Consider the following 24,766-nt stretch of genomic DNA (forward strand, 5'->3'; position numbering starts at 1 on the left):
AGTGGAGAGAGCGGAGGAGCGGGGTGACGTGAGAGAACTTGGGAAGGTTGAACACCAGACGGGCTGCGGCGTTCTGGATGAGTTGTAGGGGTTTAATGGCACAGGCAGGGAGCCCAGCCAACAGCGAGTTGCAGTAATCCAGACGGGAGATGACAAGTGCCTGGATTAGGACCTGCGCCGCTTCCTGTGTGAGGCAGGGTCGTACTCTGCGAATGTTGTAGAGCATGAACCTACAGGATCGGGTCACCGCCTTGATGTTAGTGGAGAACGACAGGGTGTTGTCCAGGATCACGCCAAGGTTCTTAGCACTCTGGGAGGAGGACACAAGGGAGTTGTCAACCGTGATGGCGAGATCATGGAACGGGCAGTCCTTCCCCGGGAGGAAGAGCAGCTCCGTCTTGCCGAGGTTCAGCTTGAGGTGGTGATCCGTCATCCACACTGATATGTCTGACAGACATGCAGAGATGCGATTCGCCGCCTGGTTATCAGAAGGGGGAAAGGAGAAGATTAATTGTGTGTCGTCTGCATAGCAATGATAGGAGAGACCATGTGAGGATATGACAGAGCCAAGTGACTTGGTGTATAGCGAGAATAGGAGAGGGCCTAGAACAGAGCCCTGGGGGACACCAGTGGTGAGAGCGCATGGTGCGGAGACAGATTCTCGCCACGCCACCTGGTAGGAGCGACCTGTCAGGTAGGACGCAATCCAAGCGTGGGCCGCGCCGGAGATGCCCAACTCGGAGAGGGGGGAGAGGAGGATCTGATGGTTCACAGTATCAAAGGCAGCAGATAGGTCTAGAAGGATGAGAGCAGAGGAGAGAGAGTTAGCTTTAGCAGTGCGGAGAGCCTCCGTGACACAGAGAAGAGCAGTCTCAGTTGAATGCCCAGTCTTGAAACCTGACTGATTAAGATCAAGAAGGTCATTCTGAGAGAGATAGCAGGAGAGCTGGCCAAGGACGGCACGTTCAAGAGTTTTGGAGAGAAAAGAAAGAAGGGATACTGGTCTGTAGTTGTTGACATCGGAGGGATCGAGTGTAGGTTTTTTCAGAAGCGGTGCAACTCTCACTCTCTTGAAGACGGAAGGGACGTAGCCAGCGGTCAAGGATGAGTTGATGAGCGAGGTGAGGTAGGGGAGAAGGTCTCCGGAAATGGTCTGGAGAAGAGAGGAGGGGATAGGGTCAAGTGGGCAGGTTGTTGGGCGGCTGGCCGTCACAAGACGCGAGATTTCATCTGGAGAGAGAGGGGAGAAAGAGGTCAAAGCACAGGGTAGGGCAGTGTGAGCAGGACCAGCGGTGTCGTTTGACTTAGCAAACGAGGATCGGATATCGTCAACCTTCTTTTCAAAATGGTTGACGAAGTCATCCGCAGAGAGGGAGGAGGGGGGGGGGAGCGGGAGGAGGATTCAGGAGGGAGGAGAAGGTAGCAAAGAGCTTCCTAGGGTTAGAGGCAGATGCTTGGAATTTAGAGTGGTAGAAAGTGGCTTTAGCAGCAGAGACAGAAGAGGAGAATGTAGAGAGGAGGGAGTGAAAGGATGCCAGATATATAGAATACAATATAGAAGGTGATGTGTACGAACTATAATATTTCAGTGATATTCCTGCTGTGCACTGCCTTGACAGATCCCATGGGATGACATGCTGCATTCTATGCTGATAAGTCTTTTCTTTGCCGTGTTATATAATTATTTTCCAAGCATGTGCGTCATTCCAGAGGACGATTCACACAGGATTAGTTTTTCCCCCCAAAAATGTATTTATTTAATTGACTCTTATGACGGAAACCTGGAGTTTTTTATTCTAGGCATGAATATATTGTAACGAAATGGTGACTGTCTTAACAATAGAACTGTAAAGGCTCTTCGGTATCACATGCACTTATGTCAGTCCCATTAAAGGGGAAAGGAAACACTATGATTTAGAACGCCAGCTAACTAACTGTAAATCGCCATATTGCATTGTTGCGTCACTGGCCGGAGAGAACATTTTGGAACTCCCCAAAATGCCTGAATTTACCCAGTAGCTCCGAGTCTGAGAATGAGTTTATTACAGAGAATGAAATAATGTTAGTTAGGGAGCCACTAAACCTACTTGAGCCATTCATGTTTGAGCCTGTCGTTGCCCCCCAGATCAAAGAGTTCGTTCTCGTAGCAGTAACAATACAGATATGCCGCCTGAAACACCTCAGGTTGAGGGTCGGCGTGGGCAAACACAAACTGGTGTGAGTGGGGATGCTGCCAGGTAATGGCTAGAGTATGAGTGTGTGCGTTGTAGAGAGATGGTAGCGATACAGCACAAAATCCCAGCGGATGATGGCTGTTTACATCCAGTCAGAGGTTCCTGTCAGTCTGTCTGGCGATGTATTTATTGGACGTGTCACTAATCCTTATGAAGGACTTCCTGGCAGAAGAGGTTACTCGACCAGTCAGCAGCCGAAATGCCAGTTAAATAATTAGTGACATTTTGCTTGATAATAAATTATTTAAGGTTAATATCAGTAGTAGGTAGGTAGGTGCTCAATATATATAATCAGTATCCTATAACGATGTTTATCATCAGCTCTGTTTGGCGCGTTGGTAACACAGTTACATTTAGATTAGACGACCAGAGTAGGAATCGCAGACGGCATCATGATTCATGAAATCTCATTCTAACCAATAATGGGGCGTGCTCATTATAAATACATTGTGATTTAATTTCGGTGTCAGACTAACTTTTCTTATGATTTTGTTTGCAGAGCATACAGGCTGGCAGGGTATCGCCAGTTCACCCTATGGTCACAAGGGAGAATTAGACGGGGTGTACCGCGTCTCATCCCTGCGTGTGTCATTTCTTCTTAAAGGCGCGCATAGGCAGAAACAAAGGCATTGAATAAAAGTTTGAATAAAACCAGTTAATTTAGTAAATCTAACCTAGCCTGAGACATATACCTAATGCCTGCGCCCCATGTAAAAATAGTTAGCTTGTCCACTATAACAACAGGTTCAAGCGTAACCAAATAAACTTGATTGGAAGATAAAGCTACTTTTAGTGCGCACTAATTCCGTGTCCCTGTCGCTAGACTAGTGACTTCAACTAGCTTTGGCTGCCATCTATTGGAAAGGAATTGGAATGGCATGGTCAAAGTAGACTTTAATAATATATGCCATTTAGCAGATGCCTTGATCCAAAGCGAACTGGGTACATGGTAGTGGAAACAGATCATAGAAACAGTATTACAATGTTGATATCATGGATGGTCAGTCCCTGCGTCTATAGCTCTGCTATGAATTTGAGTGGTTACTTTTCTCCAGCCTCATCCCTCAGCTTTTTACCGAAAGAGGAGCAGGGAAACACTGTTATTGTTTCTAATGCTGATTGCCACTTTAAGAAGTTAAGATGCAGATTTAATACACACCAAAATATGTTACAGATACTATATAAATGACCCATCACTCAGACAGTTAGTACACAGCATCCAGCACAGCGAACAATCAAATCAAAGTTTATTTGTCACGTGCGCAGAATACAACAGGTGTAGAGTAGACCTTAGAGTGAAATGCTTACTTACAGGCTCTAACCAACAGTGCAAAAAAGGTATTAGGTGAACAATAGGTAAGTAAAGAAATAAAAACAACAGTAAAAAGACAGTGAAAAATAACAGTAGTGTAAAATCAAATGTAAAATCAAATGTATTTTACAAAAGCCTTTTTTACATTAAAATAATAACCACAGTGGTTATAGACTAGAGGGTGCAACAGTTCAACACCTCAGGAGTAAATGTCAGTTGGCTTTTCATAGCTGAGCATTCATAGGTTGAGAGAGAGTCGAAACAGCAGAACCGGGACAAGGTAACACATCCATTGAAACGAGTAAAAATTCCACTCCGATTCCCTTTATGGATGAGTGTATCTTTGAATTCGCTGTTGAATGGCCTGTTCCTTCTCCATTTTCGGAACACGATCCTACTCCCCCAAAGTGATCTATAGTACATCTTGGCTCGCACTGTGATGATTGTGATTCTGAGCTCTCAGGTTCATACAGCGAGTTATGGTCTTCACTGATCTCACTCTCCGTCAGCTCCATCTGTGGCGTATAGGGGCAGGACTCGGTTGTATACTGATGGTCGTGAGCGTAATCTAGCTGGGCCCGAGCTCTATAGTGATGGCCTCGGTGGACCTCTTTTCCACCGCAGCACAGGAACACTCTGGCACCCAGGGGTCAGTTTAGCATGCCGTACTAACTGTTCTTTCCTGTTGGTAGAAAACAATTAAGGCATCTATTAGGCTATAGTTATATTCAAGAATCACTGCATATACTTGAAATAAACAATAGTCTTAGAAATAACATGGATTTGCATGTACCCCCTCTGCCTCCTGCACAGTCTCCTCCAGGATTAAAACAATTTCAGGGATGAAGATGTCATCCTGAAAACAAACAAACGTTTTGTTAAGACAACTGAACCCAAATATATCAGTTGGCAACCTACCTGTCTTGTATGCTTTGTCAACACACACAAACACACCCACACACACACAGCAAATACAGGGACATTTAATTTTCAGCAAACATTAGCTATGTCTACTTCAGTCTAGCTAAATGAGGTGGAGCTAACAAAACATTACAAAACCGAATCTGTCAACAAAATGTATGACAGTACTTGTTTATCTGAGCTGGAAGCTAGATACAGTAACTAACGTTACCAAATAACAGGGGTACACGGATAAACTGTGTTGCAATTTTAGTTGCGGTTGAGTAGCTTGCTAACATTATTTGCTGGGTGATGTTACACAAAACACTTAAGACGCAAATTGATAGTTACTTTCAACTAGAGTTGCAACAAAGTGTTCCAGTGTCTAACGCTTGCCCAGTCAACAACAGTACTGACCGGTTACCGTTACCTCAGCTCCATTACAATGACTCGCGTCGCCTCCTCTGTTCAGTCGCTTTTGCTTGACTCCAAAGTAAGCGATGTTGATATTTTTTTTTTCGTTTAGTTTATTAATTAAACCATAAAAAAAACAAGCACACGTAAAACTTAAAAACCATACATGCACACGAGTAAAATCATTGAGGATAACACACAATAAAGTCTGGGACTTATTTCCATTGTGGTCCTCTTGAGACAAGATGGCTAGACAAGATCAAACACAGTATGGCAGTGAAATAATAAAACAAAACATAGAAGAAGAACATCTATCTCATCATTCCAGTTACATCATAGGGCTTATTCATATGGGCACAGAAGACATCAAACATATTTTTACTTTATTTTTAAAGCTGTCCAGAGAGGATGTTGTTTTTATAGGCAGAGGCAACTCATTCCATTCTGAGGCTCCAGTATACAAGAAAGTACCTTTCCTAGCATTACTCCTGAACCTGTATAAGCACACATCAGCAACACCTGATCTGGTGCTGTGATTGTGTGCATCCCTAACACGAGGAAAGTAATCACTTAGATATCATGGCGCAGGACCATAAATACTCCTGTAAACCAAACCTAGTCTAATCTGGGACACCCTAGCCTCAACAGGCAGCCAGTTTAGTTCCTGAAAGCAGCTCCTGCCTATGTGAGTACATGGACTCACCTTCAATACTACCCTGATCAGCTTATTCTGGGCTATCTGGAGCTTCCCCTTCATAAGTTTAGATAAGCCCCCAAACCAGGAAGTACTAGCATAGTCAAAATGGCATTGAATGAGGGCAGTAGCTAGCACTTTCATGGAGTCCTTATCAAGCAGCTTGGACTTTCTAGCCAAAAAACTTAGTCCTGGCATTAACCTTCCCTAGCACCTTATTGGCCATGCTCACACCTCCCAAGCTTCCATCAAGGATACGTCCCAAGTAGCTAACAGAGGTTTTAGTAGTCAGCACCTCACCCCCTAACTCCACTCTGATTTCAGATGACCTAGGATGCTCTCCAACATAGTTTTACTTTTGTGAGACACCAGAAGTGTCCGCATAAAGAAAAATACGTCAAGAACAAGCATCTTTCATATCGTTAATATACGCTGCTCAAAAAAATAAAGGGAACACTTAAACAACACAATGTAACTCCAAGTCAATCACACTTCTGTGAAATCAAACTGTCTACTTAGGAAGCAACACTGATTGACAATAAATTTCACATGCTGTTGTGCAAATGGAATAGACAACAGGTGGAAATTATAGGCAATTAGCAAGACACCCCCAATAAAGGAGTGGTTCTGCACAGACCACTTCTCAATTCCTATGCTTCCTGGCTGATGTTTTGGTCACTTGAATGTTGGCGGTGCTTTCACTCTAGTGGTAGCATGAGACGGAGTCTACAACCCACACAAGTGGCTCAGGTAGTGCAGCTCATCCAGGATGGCACATCAATGCGAGCTGTGGCAAGAAGGTTTGCTGTGTCTGTCAGCGTAGTGTCCAGAGCATGGAGGCGCTACCAGGAGACAGGCCAGTACATCAGGAGACGTGGAGGAGGCCGTAGGAGAGCAACAACCCAGCAGCAGGACCGCTACCTCCGCCTTTGTGCAAGGAGGAGCAGGAGGAGCACTGCCAGAGCCCTGCAAAATGACCTCCAGCAGGCCACAAATGTGCATGTGTCTGCTCAAATGGTCAGAAACAGACTCCATGAGGGTGGTATGAGGGCCCGACGTCCACAGGTGTGGGTTGTGCTTACAGCCCAACACCGTGCAGGACGTTTGGCATTTGCCAGAGAACACCAAGATTGGCAAATTCGCCACTGGCGCCCTGTGCTCTTCACAGATGAAAGCAGGTTCACACTGAGCACGTGACAGACGTGACAGAGTCTGGAGACACCGTGGAGAACGTTCTGCTGCCTGCAACATCCTCCAGCATGACCGGTTTGGTGGTGGGTCAGTCATGGTGTGGGGTGGCATTTCTTTGGGGGGCCGCACAGCCCTCCATGTGCTCGCCAGAGGTTGCCTGACTGCCATTAGGTACCGAGATGAGATCCTCAGACCCCTTGTGAGACCATATGCTGGTGCGGTTGGCCCTGGGTTCCTCCTAATGCAAGACAATACTAGACCTCATGTGGCTGGAGTGTGTCAGCAGTTCCTGCAAGAGGAAGGCATTGATGCTATGGACTGGCCCGCCCGTTCCCCAGACCTGAATCCAATTGAGCACATCTGGGACATCATGTCTCGCTCCATCCACCAACGCCACGTTGCACCACAGACTGTCCAGGAGTTGGCGGATGCTTTAGTCCAGGTCTGGGAGGAGATCCCTCAGGAGACCATCCGCCACCTCATCAGGAGCATGCCCAGGCGTTGTAGGGAGGTCATACAGGCATGTGGAGGCCACACACACTACTGAGCCTCATTTTGACTTGTTTTAATGACATTACATCAAAGTTGGATCAGCCTGTAGTGTGGTTTTCCACTTTAATTTTGAGTGTGACTCCAAATCCAGACCTCCATGGGTTGATAAATTGGATTTCCATTGATTATTTTGGTGTGATTTTGTTGTCAGCACATTCAACTATGTAAAGAAAAAAGTATTTAATAAGATTATTTCTTTCATTCAGATCTAGGATGTGTTGTTTAAGTGTTCCCTTTATTTTTTTGAGCAGTATACAATAAAAACAGCAGAGGCCCAAGCACGCTCCCATGCGGAACGCCACAAGTCACTGGTTTTGCCTGAGACAGAGAACCATTAACCTCTACTACTTGCTCCCTTCCTGATAAATAGGACTTTACCCAGCCTAGAGGAATACTGCTTAACCCCAGTGCCTCCAGTTTGGAGATTAGGAGACAGTGGTTAACTGTATCAAAGGCCCTCTGTAGGTCAAGCAGTACCATTCCACATAGATTCCCTCATCAATCTCTTTCCTGATGAAGTCAGTCAAGTAAAGTAGACATGAATCAGTGGAGTATGTTTTTCTAAAACCTGACTGAAAATCATACATTAGACCCTGTTTGTTAACATATTCATACATTGGCGCATGTACAATTCTCTGCCTTGTTCAAGAGAGAGATTAACGATATGCGTAATACAAGGGCCAATTTGCTCAGCAGAATCTATTAGAAACCTTGCAGGAATATTATCCAGGCCTGTGGCTTTGGAGCATTTAAGCTCTGCCAGCATACTGACTATTTTGGCTGTTGCTACCATTGTAAAATAAAAAGAGTTTGGCTGAACTCCTAACTCTACATAATACTTCTTGACTTGGTTGCTTCCATACAAACCAGAACTGGTGGGCAGCTTGCTAACCAGCTTACAGGCAACAGAAGTAAAAAAAAGAGTTGAATTCATTGGCAACCTCTGCTATTTCATATACCATCTCCCCTTTGATGTTCAGTCCAATACTGTTTAGTTTGTTTTTGATAGTACTACTACAGCCTAGTTCCTTAAATGATTTCCAAAGCTTTTTAGGGTCATTTTTGTTTTCAATGATTTTCTCAGCAAAGTAACCCCTCTTAGCTTCATCCACCCTCCTCTGTGCTTCATTTCTGTGACGTTTATATAGGACAAAATCATGCTGCTCTTGAGAGTTCTTAAAAATTTTAAAGGCCTCATTCCTTGCTTGGATAGATTCTAGAATCTCATGATTAAACCAAGGGCTAGATCTCTGCTTTACCCTGACCAGTCTAATGGGAGCCATCACAGTCACCACATCAAGGAATCTACATTTAATGGCTTCCCAGGCACTGTCTACCTCTACACTATCTAGCACAGGTGACCAGTCAATTTTACCCACTTCCTCCCTAAACCTTTCTACACAGTATTTTGTGAGTCCTCTGATTCTAACGGTTTTGTGACACTTAAATATATCTTTAAAAATCCTCCTTGTGCAAAATGTAATAAAATGATCACTGATTCCATAGACTATTACTCCACTCTGCGATATTTTAGATTTATCAGACACCAATATTAAGTCAATTGTACTTTGCACTGTTTCACATATCCTGGTGGGATGTTTAATCATTTGGGTCAGAGCAAGTGATCTACAAAAGTGCATAAATACATTGTGGGTTGGGCTATTCTTTTTGCAGACATCATTATTGAAATCCCCTAACAAAATTATTTCCTTCAACAGGGAATCATTACAGTTTGACAACACAATTTCAAGACCTTCATAGAATGCATTCTGCTTGGGCGGCCTATAACACACCCCCAACAAAATTGGTAGGTCGGTAACCCCTACTCCATAACCCTCAATTTAAAAAGGAGGCGCAAGCAGAGGGCTTAGGCCTATGACTCCTTTCCATTCTGAAACTCCCGGTTGCTGCATCGAAAGGGCCCTTCATTGGGAAGTCTGCTTCCACAAAATGCTGTCTGCAGATCCTGCTAGCTCGAGCTGGCACGTCCTTCCTCTTCAGGACATTGAGCCACTTCTTCAAAAGTGTGTCCTTGGGCAGCCGATGGTAGTTTACAGAGGGATTTTTTTTGGAGCCAATTCATACAGCCTGGCGCTATAGACTTCATATTTGAATTACTACTACATCTTCGTTGTCCGCCCCTAACCTCACTCACTTCGATTCACTCTCTGCACGAAAACTCAATACCACAGACAATTTGCTGATTCCTGCCAGTGACGCACTGGCATCAGTCATTACTGTGGCAATTTAAAATGGCGCTGACCATAGCTCAAATTAACCTTGTCGGCAATCGAAATACTGAATATAGAGATGTTTTTATGTTAAATGCACATGTTTAGTATTAGTGGATTGAATACATCAATTTGCTTAGATTTACTTCCTGAAGTGTATCCATGGCAGTGTACAACATGATACATGAACTGGCATGACACTTACACCCACAGCTGTCCAAACATAGCTAACCCAAGGCCGCACCTCCAGATCCTCTAATAGGTTGGCACAGCTACATTGCCCCCACATAAGGGGTAAGTATTCCCCGACAAAAATTACGGGATGATTTACATCATCCTGTGAAAGAACGCACCAATGCCCACATTTCTGGCATCTGTGTCCACAATGAATGGGTGCTGGAGGTTGGGTATGCCAGGACTGAAGCCTTGATAAGTGCGTGGTGTAGTTCAGCGAATGCTGCCATGTAGTCATCGTCCCAGTCGAACTGCTGGTTCTTGTTTGTAAGGTGGTGTAGAGGGCTAGCTACTGTTTTTTTAATTGTTTTATTTATTACACCTTTATTTAACCAGGTAGGCCAGTTGAGAACAAGTTCTCATTTACAATTGCGACCTGGCCAAGATAAAGCAAAGCATTGCGACAAAAACAACAACACAGAGTTACACATAAACAAACATACAGTCAATAACACAATAGAAAAATCTATGTACAGTGTGGGCAAATGTAGAAGAGTAGGGAGGTAAGGCAATAAATAGGCCAAAGAGGCGAAATAATTACAATTTAACATTGACACTGGAGTGATAGATGTGCAGATGATGATGTGCAAGTAGAGATACTGGGGTGCAAAAGAGCAAGAGGATAAATAGCAATATGGTGAAGAGGTAGTTGGGTGTGCTATTCACAGATTGGCTGTGTAGAGGTACACTGACTGACCTTCATGTCTTAAAGTAATGGACTGTCGTTTCTCTTTGCTTATTTGAGCTGTTCTTTCCATAATATGGACTTTGTCTTTTCCCAAATTTTCTACATTTGCCCACACTGTACATAGATTTTTCTATTTTTCTTTTCTATTGTGTTATTGACTGTACGTTTGTTTATGTCTAACTCTGTGTTGTTGTTTTTGTCGCACTACTTTGCTTTATCTTGGCCAGGTCGTAGTTGTAAATGAGAACTTGTTCTCAACTTGCCTACCTGGTTAAATAAAGGTGAAATAAAAAAAATAAAAAAATGTAAAGGACCACTAGATACAGGCTAGCCAGAAGGCTCTAATGCTAGCCAGCTAGCTAACCAGCCATGTACTTTTAATAGAAAAGATGCTAGCTAGCTATCATCAGCTTTGTAGCAGTTATACTATACCCAACACCTTTCTGTATCATTCAAATTCTGTGAATATCATTTAGCTAGTATTTTTCAACAAATTTGATCCATATTTAGCTAGTATTTTTCAACAAATTTGATCCATATTTAGCACATTGGAAAGCTTCCAGACCAAAACCCTGTGAAACGTGAAAGTGCATTCCAGAATGAAAACACTTGATTGGTCAGAAGAAAAAACACTTCCCATGAAATGGAAGTGAATGAGGGCGAGTTAAGTCAAACCAAATCAAACACATGGTTAGCAGATGTGCTTCTAGTTCTGACTGTGCAGTAATACCTAACAAGTAATCTAACAAATTCACAACGACTACCTTATACACACAAATTTAAAGGGATGAATAAGAATATGTACATATAAATACACTGCTCAAAAAAATAAAGGGAACACTAAAATAACACATCCTAGATCTGAATGAATGAAATAATCTTATTAAATACTTTTTTCTTTACATAGTTGAATGTGCTGACAACAAACTCACACAAAAATAATCAATGGAAATCCAATTTATCAACCCATGGAGGTCTGGATTTGGAGTCACACTCAAAATTAAAGTGGAAAACCACACTACAGGCTGATCCAACTTTGATGTAATGTCCTTAAAACAAGTCAAAATGAGGCTCAGTAGTGTGTGTGGCCTCCACGTGTCTGTATGACCTCCCTACAACGCCTGGGCATGCTCCTGATGAGGTGGCGGATGGTCTCCTGAGGGATCTCCTCCCAGACCTGGACTAAAGCATCCGCCAACTCCTGGACAGTCTGTGGTGCAACGTGGCGTTGGTGGATGGAGCGAGACATGATGTCCCAGATGTGCTCAATTGGATTCAGGTCTGGTGAACGGGCGGGCCAGTCCATAGCATCAATGCCTTCCTCTTGCAGGAACTGCTGACACACTCCAGCCACATGAGGACTAGCATTGTCTTGCATTAGGAGGAACCCAGGGCCAACCGCACCAGCATATGGTCTCACAAGGGGTCTGAGGATCTCATCTCGGTACCTAATGGCAGTCAGGCTACCTCTGGCGAGCTGTGCGGCCCCCCAAAGAAATGCCACCCCACACCATGACTGACCCACCGCCAAACCGGTCATGCTGGAGGATGTTGCAGGCAGCAGAACGTTCTCCACGGCGTCTCCAGACTCTGTCACGTCTGTCACGTGCTCAGTGTGAACCTGCTTTCATCTGTGAAGAGCACAGGGTGCCAGTGGCGAATTTGCCAATCTTGGTGTTCTCTGGCAAATGCCAAACGTCCTACACAGTGTTGGGCTGTAAGCACAATCCCCACCTGTGGACGTCGAGCCCTCATACCACCCTCATGGAGTCTGTTTCTGACCGTTTGAGCAGACACATGCACATTTGTGGCCTGCTGGAGGTCATTTTGCAGGGCTCTGGCAGTGCTCCTCCTGCTCCTCCTTGCACAAAGGCGGAGGTAGCGGTCCTGCTGCTGGGTTGTTGCCCTCCTACGGCCTCCTCCATGTCTCCTGATGTACTGGCCTGTCTCCTGGTAGCGCCTCCATGCTCTGGACACTACACTGACAGACACAGCAAACCTTCTTGCCACAGCTCGCATTGATGTGCCATCCTGGATGAGCTGCACTACCTGGGCCACTTGTGTGGGTTGTAGACTCCGTCTCATGCTACCACTAGAGTGAAAGCACCGCCAGCATTCATAAGTGACCAAAACATCAGCCAGGAAGCATAGGAACTGAGAAGTGGTCTGTGATCACCACCTGCAGAACCACTCCTTTATTGGGGGTGTCTTGCTAATTGCCTATAATTACCACCTGTTGTCTATTCCATTTGTACAACAGCATGTGAAATTTATTGTCAATCAGTGTTGCTTCCTAAGTGGACAGTTTGATTTCACAGAAGTGTGATTGACTTGGAGTTACATTGTGTTGTTTAAGTGTTCCCTTAATTTTTTTGAGCAGTGTATATGGATGTGCAATGGCCGTGCGGCCTAGGCAAGATGCAGTAGATGGTGTAGAATACAGTACATACATATGATATGAGTAATGTAGGATATGTAAACATTATTAAAGTGGCGTCATTTAAAGTGACTAGTGATACCTTTATTAAATCCATTTATTAAAGTGGCCAGAGATTTGAGTCTGTATGTTCTCTCTGTGTTAGTGATGGCTGTTTAACAGTCTGATGGCCTTGAGATAGAAGCTGTTTTTAGTCTCTCAGTCCCAGCTTTGATGCACCTGTACTGACCTCGCCTTCTGGATGATAGCGGGGTGAACACGCAGTGGCTCGGGTGGTTGTTGTCCTTGATGATCTTTTTGGCCTTCCTGTGACATCGGGTGCTGTAGGTGTCCTGGAGGGCAGGTAGTTTGCCCCCAGTAATGCAGATCGCACTACCGTCTGGAGAGCCTTGCGGTTGAGGGCGGTGCAGTTGCCGTACCAGGCAGTGATACAGCCCGACAGGATGCTCTCGATTGTGCATCTGTAAAAGTTTGTGACTGTTCCTTGGTATTTGTAGTTGTCCACATATTCTAAGTCAGAACCGTCCAGAGTAGTGATGCTGGACGGGCGGGCAGATGCGGGCAGCGATCGGTTGAAGAGCATGCATTTAGTTTTACTTGCATTTAAGAGCAGTTGGAGGCCACGGAAGGAGAGTTGTATGGCATTGAAGCTCGTCTGGTGGTTAGTTAACACAGTGTCCAAAGAAGGGCCAGAAGTATACAAAATGTAACAGAGCAATAGGTCTAGCTATGTCCCCAGTAATTATTCTGCAATGGCTTATGTGCTGGGGGGCTAGGGTCAACTTGTTTTATCTGGACCCATATTCACAAAGCTTCTTAGAGTAGGAGTGCTGATCTAGGATCAGTTTTTACTTTTAGATCATAATGAATCAAATTATATTAACTTGTGGGACCTGACCCTAGATCAGCACTTCTACTCTTGTAGCGCATTTCCATACACGAATTACCCCAGTGTTTTAACCAAAAGGCTCAGACTTTTCTGTTTCCATCTACGTGGTCCGGCACCCATGTCTCACTGGGCCATGTCTCCTGTGGACCTGCTCTCACTTGGGGCCAAAGCCAGGCCACTGGTACTTTTCAGATATCATTTACATAACAATGGCTAACACCTTCTCAAAGAAACTGTTTTGATTATGCAGAGGCTGTTGATTCTGCTCTTCACAAGTCCTCACTGTCAGCCCTAGTTTAACACAAGGGTGTATACACTACAACCTTTTTTAGAAACTAATACTTTATTATTGAAATGAAACTGTTCAATGAAAATGTGCATATAAAAATAATCAGAGGCGCAACTTTGGTTTTTAGAAGTGGGGGGGGGGGGCATTATTATTATGATTAATTTTTTATCCTAATCACTCCAAACAGCCTACCCAACCGCTCGGAGGCGGTCCTCATGGTCCTAATATTTTGTGAACTGTATGACTTAGATAAGGAGAGATTTTATTTATTTTACCTTTATTTGTGTGAAAAGGTTAGAGAGGCTGGGCAGGGTTGGGGTGGTGTAGTGGGGGAAGAAACGTGGAGGGAAGTGGTGTCTAGGGCTCTAGTTCACTTTCTTAGAGAAACAGGACACATGAAGATAATTTCATGTACTGTAGGAAGGCCGTGACCTTCCTCACACTCCAGTACAGTAGGTGGCGGTGTAAACACCTTAAATGTTGGCTGCGATCCGACAACCCAATCCCAAAGAAGAAGAAAGCAGCAGCAGATAGCTACCTTGTGCAGGCAATAAGGATATGGCCTATTTCGCTGGACCAGCTTGGCAACTGGCTATCTCTCTAGCTAGTAGGAGTGACCATTTGTAATGTATAATCAATTTGGTGGAGGAAGAAAATTATATCGATCGAGTGATCTACGATGACAATAGGACTAGCGTGGAAACCATGAAAAGATCTAGAAGTGTTGGTGCGTCTTCACCTTTGAATGGGATAGGAAAACAAGGTGTGTATTGCTAGATAGCGTAATGGACACTCGTTTGTTTTTATATATATGTTTTTAGTTAACGTTAGCTAGCTAGCTAGTTACCTGAATTAGTCGAGAAGGTGTCTCTGTGGCTAACTAGTTAGCTATTTGTCATGTTTGCACGTAATTCGTGTTAGATTAGCTAACTAGCAAATGTCAGGAGCTGGAAAATGTAGCTAGCTAATTGCATTAACGTTCGCTAACGTTAGCTAAAAACACATCATTGACTGATAAGGTTACCCATTGATTTGGAGACATGGTCTCCTAAGTCTTTCATCAAACATAAGAACAACAATAAATACTACTAGTACTTACTGGCTTCCTTGAAAGACCATGTTAGGTATCTAAATAACTCATATTTCTTCATACTGTAAACACACAATTATTCCCATTGTGTGGCATCACTATCAAGCAAAGTGCAGGGGGACTGTCTTACAAATCCAGGCATAAGGTCATGAATTGGGCTCACTACTACATTACATGATGGCTGGCAACTCAGAGAATGTGCTGCCTCCCTAGAATGCACTCTCACTTCAGCGAGCTGGGAGTCTGCAGTTCAGTTTTGTGAGGGATGTACTTGGAGAGACCAAAGCCTCTCCGCTTCCGAGTATAGCTATCTCAGGAGGATGTTCTGGCTAATGGCCACTGTGTTACTGTAGCTGCTGTGGGTTGAGGGACCTCAGCTGAACCGTTGTCATGTGGACAGATGGGGACTCCCGGAGGAAGAGGAAGGTGGCAGAGATCTCTCAGGCCCTGAATGTGACGCCGGTGGATGTGGCGGCACTAAGGAGGATGGCCATCAGTGAGGGGGGGCTGCTCACAGACGAGATCCGCTGTAAAGTGTGGCCCCGGCTGCTGAACGTGCCCACCGACACCCTGCCTGAGAAACCAGGTAAGCTGCCTGGGCAGTGGGCACTGCTACTGACAGACCATAGATGCCACTGAGGCTACAAACAGTACTAGACCACAATTAAGTGCAGGGGCAAATATTCACCCGTTTCTCATTGTCTTTTCTCCAGAGGAAATAGAGAGGGAGAATAATAAGGACTATAACCAGGTGCTGTTGGATGTCCAGCGTTCCCTTAAAAGATTCCCTCCTGGTGAGTGACACACATTTGTATTTATTAGGGCTCCCCATTAGCCAAGGCAGCAGATACTTTTCGTGGGGTCCAAACACATTAAGGCACTCACATTTTTTATTTAACCTTTATTTAACTAGGCAAGTCAGTTAATTAAGAACAAATTCTTATTTACAATAACGGCCTACCGGGGAACAGTGGGTTAACTGCCTTGTTCAGGGGCAGAACGACAGATTTTGTAATTTTTTTACTTTGTCAGCTCTGGGATTCGATCCAGCAACTTTTCGGGTTACTGGCCCAACGCTCTAACCACTAGGCTACCTGCCGCCCCACATTACACATAAAACAAAAGATAAAACAGTACATCATATAACATTGTTACACCACTACATATCTACAACACAAAATGTATGATACCACCATACAACAATATTACAATGTGTGTGTAGAGTGCATTTTCTATCGCCTGTATGCGTGTGTCTGTACCTGTGTCTCTTCAGTCCCTGCGTTTCCATAAGGTGTATTTTTATATTTTCTTTGTTATCAGATTCTACTGCTTGCATCAGTTACCTGATGTGGAATAGAGTTCCATGTAGTCATGGCTCTATGTAGTCCTGTGTGCCTCCCATAGTCTGTTCTGGACTTGGGGATTGTGAAGAGACCTCCTGTGGCATGTCTTGTGGGGTATGAATGCACATCTCAGATCGTGTTCTTAGAATAGCACTAAATCATGTTATGTATGTTGTGTTTTGTCATTTTCTGTTTTGGCTGTCCCTCTTGAATTTGACTTGTGTGATGTAGATCTACAGGTTACACAACCCTGTCATTTTGTATTTGTTTCTTTTGGAGGGTGTTCTGTGTCACTGCTTTCTTTATTAAAGCAGCAGCTATCCTAGCGGTTGGAGCATTGGGCCAGTAATCTAAAGGTTGGTAGTTTGAATCCCTTGCCGACAAGGTGCAAATCTGCCGGTGTGCCCTTGAGTATAGCACTTAATCCTAACTGCTGCAATGTTGCTGTTGCTAATGGCGGAACCTGTCCGTGACACCTCTGAGGGTGTCTCGGGGAGATGGGATATGCATAAAGCACATGGGCAAATGATACTAATTATTATTATTATTATTATTATTATTATTAAGAAAGCCCTACACAGATTCTTCTATCGGTTAGCGCGTCAGTTTGACGGTGTGTGCAACTCTGCAGAAGTATTGTAGTTTCAGCGTGCTTAGTTTATAATTATTATATATATTTTTTGACCTTTTTGATCGTCTTTATCGCGCTACCCCTGATGAGTTAGAACCGTTCAAGCCTCTGATCACATGGATTACTAGCAACATTGTTGCAAGCTTTTGCCAAATATCCAACCAATGATTGTGTGAGATGGACGAATGCACGTTCAAGCCTGGATGCAACAGCTAAACTCATCTTTCTATCTCCTTCAGTTCTTTACACTGAAATAATTTCTCTCTTTGTGATGCGTTCCCTTTTATTTTCAATCCCTTTGGTGAACTAATAATGAACTTTTTGTAATTTTAGTTAAAGGGAGGTTGCATGAGTTTGTTTTATTGTTTGAACTGTTGATTTTGTGTGGGACTATTGACCAAGAAGCTTTTTGGACATTATAAGGCCTTCTGTTTTGTCTCTGAACACATCCACATACATCCACACACACATCCACATACATCCACACATACATCCACATACATCCACACACACATCCACATACATCCACACACACATCCACATACATCCACACATCCACACACACATCCACACACACATCCACACACACACACATCCACATACATCCACATACATCCACACATACATCCACACACACATCCACATACATCCACACACACATCCACACACGCATCCACACACATCCACACACGCATACACACACATCCACACACACACGCATACACATCCACACACACACATTCATACCCCCCTCACTCCTCCACTGGGAGGTAATACAGAATATTGCAAATTCTCTAAGGTTTATGACTGGGTTCTTTCTTGTCAGTTGTTTCTATTTAGTTGCGATTGAATTGCCCTGTCATTATTCTTGTATGAGGTTTTATTGGTCGGGTTACCCCTGTGCAGTAACTTGTTTTTAGATGTGTCTTTGCCAGATATCCTTTCTGGCCAACAGGCTACACTCTAGGCAGTCTCTTCTGCTGATGTGTGTGTGTCTGGTAGTGGTATTATCTTTACCCCTCTAACAATACCGCTATAGAACTGGCACCCGAACAGGGACCCCTGGAGAAAAGCACCTATAGTTGTATAATACAGAATCCTACCGTGGGAGCTCAGTCTCCTGTTGACATCAGTGCATAAAGGCCAAGTTATACATTCTTTTGTCTAGTTGAGGAAATCAGCTGGGCCTTTTGACCCATTTTATTTATTTCACCTTTATTTAACCAGGTAGGCCAGTTGAGAACAAGTTCTCATTTACAACTGCGACCCGGCCAAGATAAAGCAAAGCAGTGTGACAAGAACAACAGAGTTACACATGGGATAAACAAACGTACAGTCAATAACACAACAGAAAAATCTGTATAGTGTGTGCAAATGAAGTAAGGAGGTAAGGCAATAAATAGGCCAATGGTGGCGAAGTAATTACATTTTAGCAGTTTACACTTGAGTGATATATGTGCAGATGAGAATGTGCAAGTAGAAATACTGGTGTGCAAAAGAGAAGAAAATCAAATATGGGGATGAGGTAGGTAGTTGGTTGGATGGGCTATTTACAGATGGGCTGTGTACAGCTGCAGCGATCGGTAAGCTGCTCTGACAGCTGATGCTTAAAGTTAGTGAGGGCGATATAAGTCTCAAACTTCAGTGATTTTTGCAATTCGTTCCAGTCATTGGCTGCAGAGAACTGGAAGGAAAGGCTGCCAAAATAGGTGTTGGCTTTGGGGATGACCAGTGAAATATACTTGCTGGAGCGCGTGCGGCGGGTGGGTGCTGCTATGGTGACCAGTGAGCTGAGATAAGGTGGAGCTTTACCTAGCAAAGACATATAGATGACCTGGAGCCAGTGGGTTTGGCGACGAATATGAAGCGAGGGCCAGCCAACGAGAGCATACAGGTCGCAGTGGTGGGTGGTTTATGGGGCTTTGGTGACAAAACGGATGGCACTGTAGTAGACTGCATTCAATTTGCTGAGTAGAGTGTTGGAGGCTATTTTGTAAATGATGTCGCCGAAGTCAAGGATTGGTAGGATAGTCAGTTTTACGAGGGTATGTTTGGCAGCATGAGTAAAGGAGGCTTTGTTGCGAAATAGGAAGCCGATTCTAGATTGGAGATGCTTAATATGAGTTCTGGAAGGAGAGTTTACAGTCTAGCCAGACACCTAAGTATTTATAGTTGTCCACATATTATAAGTCAGAACCGTCCAGAGTAGTGATGCTAGTCGGGTGGACGGGTGCAGGCAGCGATCAGTTGAAGAGCATGCATTTCGTTTTACTAGCATTTTTAAGAGCCGTTGGAGGCCACAGAAGGAGTGTTGTATGGCGTTGAAGCTCGTCTGGAGTTTAGTTAACACAGTGTCCAAAGAAGGGCCAGATGTATACAGAATGGTGTCATCTGCGTAGAGGTGGATCAAAGAATCACCCGCAGCAAGAGCGACATTGACATATACAGAGAGAAGTGTCTTTGACCCCTCTCCCTGTGTAGGCATGCCAGACGAGCAGCGTCAGGGCCTCCAGGAGGAGCTGATTGACATCATCCTGCGGGTGCTGGGAAGGAACACCCAGTTGCACTACTACCAGGGCTACCACGACATTGTGGTCACCTTCCTGCTTGTGCTGGACGAGCGTCTGGCCACCGCTCTGGTAGAGAAACTCTCTACGCACCACCTCAGGTGGGTCTTTGTCTGTTTTGGTGTTCCAATCCCACAGGAGCTTGGCTTTAAGATGGGGGTTAAGTAGAAGGGGAATCCATTTTGAAAAGAGAATGTAGCCAGTTGCAATACAACCGTTTGTTTTAGCTTTTGTCGTGTGTGCCGGTTTAAATGACTGTAAACTGCACACGATTGGTCAGATGAGTCATCCTAAACAGTTGCTAGTGGAGACGAGTCATCTTGAAGCATTTCATTTGAATTACACACACAGTGCTACTTTCTATGTTTATGATTGGCAAACTGTCATGTTGATTCTCTAATCCTGGTTCAATTTGTCATGTTGTGGTCCTCTGCTGTTCCTTTACTGCAGGGACTTTATGGACCCCACCATGGACAACACTAAACACATCCTTAACTATCTGATGCCAATCATCGAGAGGATCAACCCAGAGGTGCATGACTTCATGCAGCAGTAAGCATCTCTTCTCTTGTTCTGTTAGTACAATAATTAATTAGTCAAATAATTAATGAGCACAAGTAATGAAGATACAATACCAATCATTTTACTTATGTTCCACTGAATGCGTCTCCAGGGCAGAGGTGGGCACCATCTTTGCCCTTAGCTGGCTCATCACCTGGTTTGGCCACGTCCTATCAGATTTCCGCCACGTTGTGCGGTTGTATGACTTCTTCCTGGCCTGCCATCCTCTGATGCCAATCTACTTTGCTGCTGTGGTGAGTGTCCTCTAAAGTGGAGCCCAACATAACTCTCTCTCTTCTTCCTTTGGTCAGGGGCTAGATCATTCTTAGAGTTCAAATGTGCCTCACAAATCAAGTGTTTGCTCATGAAAAACATTTGTATTTTTGCAGCAGAGATTAGCTGACCACTTATGCTGTGCTCTTCTCTTTGGACAATAGCTTCTAAAATGCCCCTGAGGAGTTTGATAAAATTGTATTGAATTCAATAGATTCATAGACCAGGGTTTCCCAAACTATTTGCCCTAGCACTGAACATCCGATTCAAATAATCAAAGCTTGATGAGTTGGTTATTTGAATCAGCTGTGTAGTGGTAGGGCAAAAACCAAAACGTGCACCCAGAGGGGGCCCCAATACAGAGTTTGGGAAACCCTGGCATATGCCATAGACTGCATGCTGTTAACGAGTTGTTGTATTGTGTGTGCACTGTTTGGTCGGTGTCTATTCCAGATTGTGCTGTACCGGGAGGATGAGGTGTTGGACTGTGAGTGTGACATGGCGTCGGTGCACCACCTTCTGTCCCAGATCCCCCAGGACCTGCCCTACGAGACACTCATCAGCCGTGCAGGAGACCTCTTTGTCCAGTTCCCCCCCTCCGAGCTGGCCAGGGAGGCTGCCCAACAGTACAGTCAACAGTAAGATTGTCTACCTCCTTTCTCGCTTATCTCTTTTTTCCACGTAGTCTCCCATGGATCCCCCCCACAGATCCTCTACCTCCTATATCTCCTGTCTGTCTTTTGCTCTCTTTCACCCCCTCCCACTGTTCCCTGCTGTTGAGTCACATTCCCTCAACACGCTCGGTGAGATGGTGTGAACTGTCGCTTTAATCACCTGACACTAAGAGAATTCTGTCCCCTCCTTCTCATTAGCCTGTACGACTGTTACTATCATGTACTTATTCCCAGCATATTTAAACAATAACACATGAATTTTAACTTATACATACCCCAAGCTAAGGTACTGTATATTTAGGAAAACGCATGTCCTTCCTTCTGATGTTTGTTCTCCTATACCACTAGTAGTATAGGTGAACTATAGAACTAGTTTGTTGTAGAAGTAACAAGGTTTGCCCCAAACAGCTGTGAATTCCCCTGCGTTGTCCCAGCAATAGCTGGTGTTAATGTTTTCCTTGGTCTCTCAGGACAGCAGCTTCCACCTTTAAAGACTTTGATCTGGTCTCAGAGCAGCAGCGGCCTGACTCAGTGCTGCGAAGGCGGCTGAGGGAGAAGCAGGCGCTGGAAGGAGCGGCTGCAGGGTCCATGGTGGCGACGGCACAACCCACTGTGGCCCGACGCTTCGTCCGACTGGCCGTCATGGGGCTCACTGTGGCCCTGGGGGCAGCCGCCCTCACCCTGGTCAACACAGCCCTGGAGTGGGTGCCCAAACTGGACTTGCATCTCTTCCCCTGAGAGCGAGGGGGGACTTGGAGGGAACAAGTAGGGGCTAACGTACAGACTTAAACAGGGCGGCTATTACAGCAGAAGACTTACACGAGAGGGAAAGAGAATATGGAGTTCTGTTTCCTATTATGAAGGACGAGAATGGAACAGAGACTTGACTGTTAACATTGTCTTTAATTTATATTTGTAAATAAAATAACTGGATACTGATAAATGTTGTGCACAGAGGGATTAAGCTATTTATGTGATGGCAAGCGGCAACTATTAAGGCTTTGGGTTACTAGTTGAAGAGTAGTGACTAGTTGAAGAGTAGTTACTGGGCTCGAAACTGCTGCCATGAAGAGCGTGTGTGATTGTGTCCGAGAAGGGACTAGGGTGCCAATGTAGTGCACTGTATAGGGTGCCAATGTAGTGCACTGTATAGGGTGACATTTCAGATGCTGTGTGTGCGTGCTATTTGGTTCAGGGGTGAGTTAAATGACCCTCTGAGCCTCACATGGGCCATGTTGGCACAAGGACAGAGTTCTCGCAAGCCCCCCCTGGCCTGGTCGTCCCCCCCCCCCCCCCCCGGCAGATCAAGTCAAATTGCCTGCCCTAAAAACACGTCCTTTTCATTACTGTACCAAGACCAAATACACAACTCCCATCTTTGTATGTTTAGCACTTAATTGTATCATTTTCTAAAGCATATAGGAAATATAATTTTTGCACAAACACACCACCCATATTTATCATGGATGACAATTTGCTTAAGTTATTTTCTACAGCATGCCTAAAATAGATGAGTAATAGGTTAGCTTTGTGATCTCGGACAAAGCACCAATGGCACTGCCAGATATCCCATAAGCCCTGACTGGATTCCATGCTTTTATTGCACAATAATTAAATCCTATTTTGTTAGTTCCACATGTCGTCACATTTCAGCAGAACTCATTATACTCACCAAATGGCTTGGTTGAAGAAATGACAAGGTTTTTACGCATTTCATTTTTAGCAATGTCACTTGAGCTTGTTGACAGAGTAAAAAAAAAAAAGTGATGCATTCGACCTGCTCATATTTGTTCAACAGACATACATGTGTATAATCATGCGTAGTCGACTTGATTGCGACACAGATACTCAGCGGTGCCTATTTTGGATATCAAACAATACAGCTCCATCAGTCTTATTTGCAATAGATGGATTTTGTTGCACAGAAATAGCCTCATTCTGTATCATTGCACTAAATGTTTTTTATCTGCCTTTTATGTTGATTTCTGTTATATTTGTCATGAGAACAATTAAAACATTTACAAGATCAATGCAAATAAACTGCCTAGGTTGAGTGGACAATTGTATCTGTTTAGTTCCCTATGTGTTTATCGCTACCTTATATAGTATTTCTTTAGGGTCAATGCAGTCTATTTACGGTTTATACAGTCTCTGCTTACGCTAAGGGCTAAAAATGAATCTTCCAATCAGTAAAAGTAGAAAATCTATTTTTTGGATCATTCATCAAGAAAAGTTTTGTTCTTTATTCCCAAAGTAAATAATGCTTTACAGCCGTCAAACATTTTATTGTAGACATTGTGCTCTGCAATGGTATTATCCTTTTAAAAAAAGTACCTCATGAACACAAGACTTGCATTATACTGCAGTGTTAAAAATAAGAAATTGTCTACGCTGAACAGATTGGCTGTAGTCATCAATGACAAAAATGTATGGCTTCTGCTTGGAGTGTTCAAACAAACACTTCCAAGATCAGGCTGGAGGAATGGTCAAACCATACTACAGAATAAATTTGATTGTTCATTACCACCTTTTGATAACAACTTATAAAATCTAACAACAAATGAATGTTAAATACTCCTTCATTACAGTTGTACATGCTCCGTCAAAAGGAAAATGAATCTGCTTGACTTGTTGCTGTGTATAGTTATCCCCGTTATAATATGTATCTTTTACATTGTATAGTATTGATGAATTAAGGTCATGACTAGCACTTTATGGAGACCCTTCTGAGTTTACTGCTTAAGTTAAACAATTAGCCAACATTATGACATTTATTTTCTACATAAAAGACAATATTCAATATTCTTCCAGGGCCAGAGACTCTTGCCATTCAACAAAAACATAAAGAAAACAAGCATCTTGAATTTATATCACAACCTTGTTTTGTTCAAATGGAGTGTCCCCTGTCAGATAAAGGTGATGATATGCCAATTTACAAATTATTTTGCATGTACAGTACAAAATAATATCAAATCTCCCAACTAGGTAATACAATTAGTGATATAGCAATGTCCTTTGAACCATCAATTAAACACCAGGATAATGTTATTCCGTTATGCTATTCTCATATCTGGAATCATCAGACACTCAATGGTGTTCAAAGTTCCAACAGAAAAATAATATAAAGTGCCTTTGGAAGTAAGACCAGCCAGTGTCTTCAGAAAGGACTGAACCAAATCCTAACAAGTTATGTGCACAACTCAAGGTTTTACACAAATCACCCCTTGACATCAGTGCATGAGTTTTTCAAAATCCAGGTTAGGATTGAACCCTTACTGAGCAGGACCAAATGGGCATGCAGGGCACATGCCCTGGGTTGACACAGGAACAGCACTCCCGCAGGATTCCTGTAGGAACGAGAGTGAAACTCCAGAGTTAAGTTCCAGACAGGTCGGGATAGGTTCAACAGTCCACAGGAAGTACAGGAATCAATTCTTTTTTTGTTACCAGTTGGGAGCCCCCTGGAGGTCGGCGCCCCTAGATAGCGTATGAACATGTCGGTTATGGGCCCCCTGGTTTTCAAGGCCCACCCAGATAGTATATCCAATTTGTAAGTCGCTCT

At 43.9% G+C, this 24,766-nt stretch overlaps 1 protein-coding gene across 2 annotated transcripts; it reads left to right on the plus strand.

The window, feature by feature from the left end:
• The first annotated feature begins 14,580 nt into the window (after nt 1–14,580).
• On the plus strand, nt 14,581–23,265 carry LOC106583329 (TBC1 domain family member 20). Of its 2 annotated transcripts, none has more exons than XM_014167393.3 (8): nt 14,581–14,828; nt 15,509–15,741; nt 15,869–15,949; nt 19,611–19,797; nt 20,147–20,248; nt 20,370–20,511; nt 20,984–21,168; nt 21,675–23,265. In XM_014167393.3, exons 2-8 carry the CDS (start codon nt 15,546–15,548, stop codon nt 21,940–21,942), a joined length of 1,161 nt encoding a protein of 386 aa, XP_014022868.1. In that variant the 5' UTR covers nt 14,581–14,828; nt 15,509–15,545; the 3' UTR covers nt 21,943–23,265. The 2 variants fall into 2 exon arrangements, with proteins under 2 accessions (XP_014022868.1, XP_014022867.1); XM_014167392.3 differs by having other exon boundaries at nt 15,556–15,741.
• Nucleotides 23,266–24,766: the final 1,501 nt, after the last annotated feature.

This window comes from Salmo salar, chromosome 22 (genome assembly GCF_965601325.2).
Source record: "Salmo salar chromosome 22, fSalSal1, whole genome shotgun sequence".
NCBI lineage: Eukaryota > Metazoa > Chordata > Actinopteri > Salmoniformes > Salmonidae > Salmo > Salmo salar.

What these genes read in the sequence shown, in the direction of transcription:
- LOC106583329 (XM_014167392.3), top strand. Translation starts at nt 14,771, where the DNA reads ATGAAAAGATCTAGAAGTGTTGGTGCGTCTTCACCTTTGAATGGGATA. An exon ending in CACCCTGCCTGAGAAACCAG is followed by an intron (nt 15,742 to 15,868) that starts GTAAGCTGCCTG and finishes TCTTTTCTCCAG; the next exon opens with AGGAAATAGAGAGGGAGAAT. An exon ending in CCTTAAAAGATTCCCTCCTG is followed by an intron (nt 15,950 to 19,610) that starts GTGAGTGACACA and finishes CTCCCTGTGTAG; the next exon opens with GCATGCCAGACGAGCAGCGT.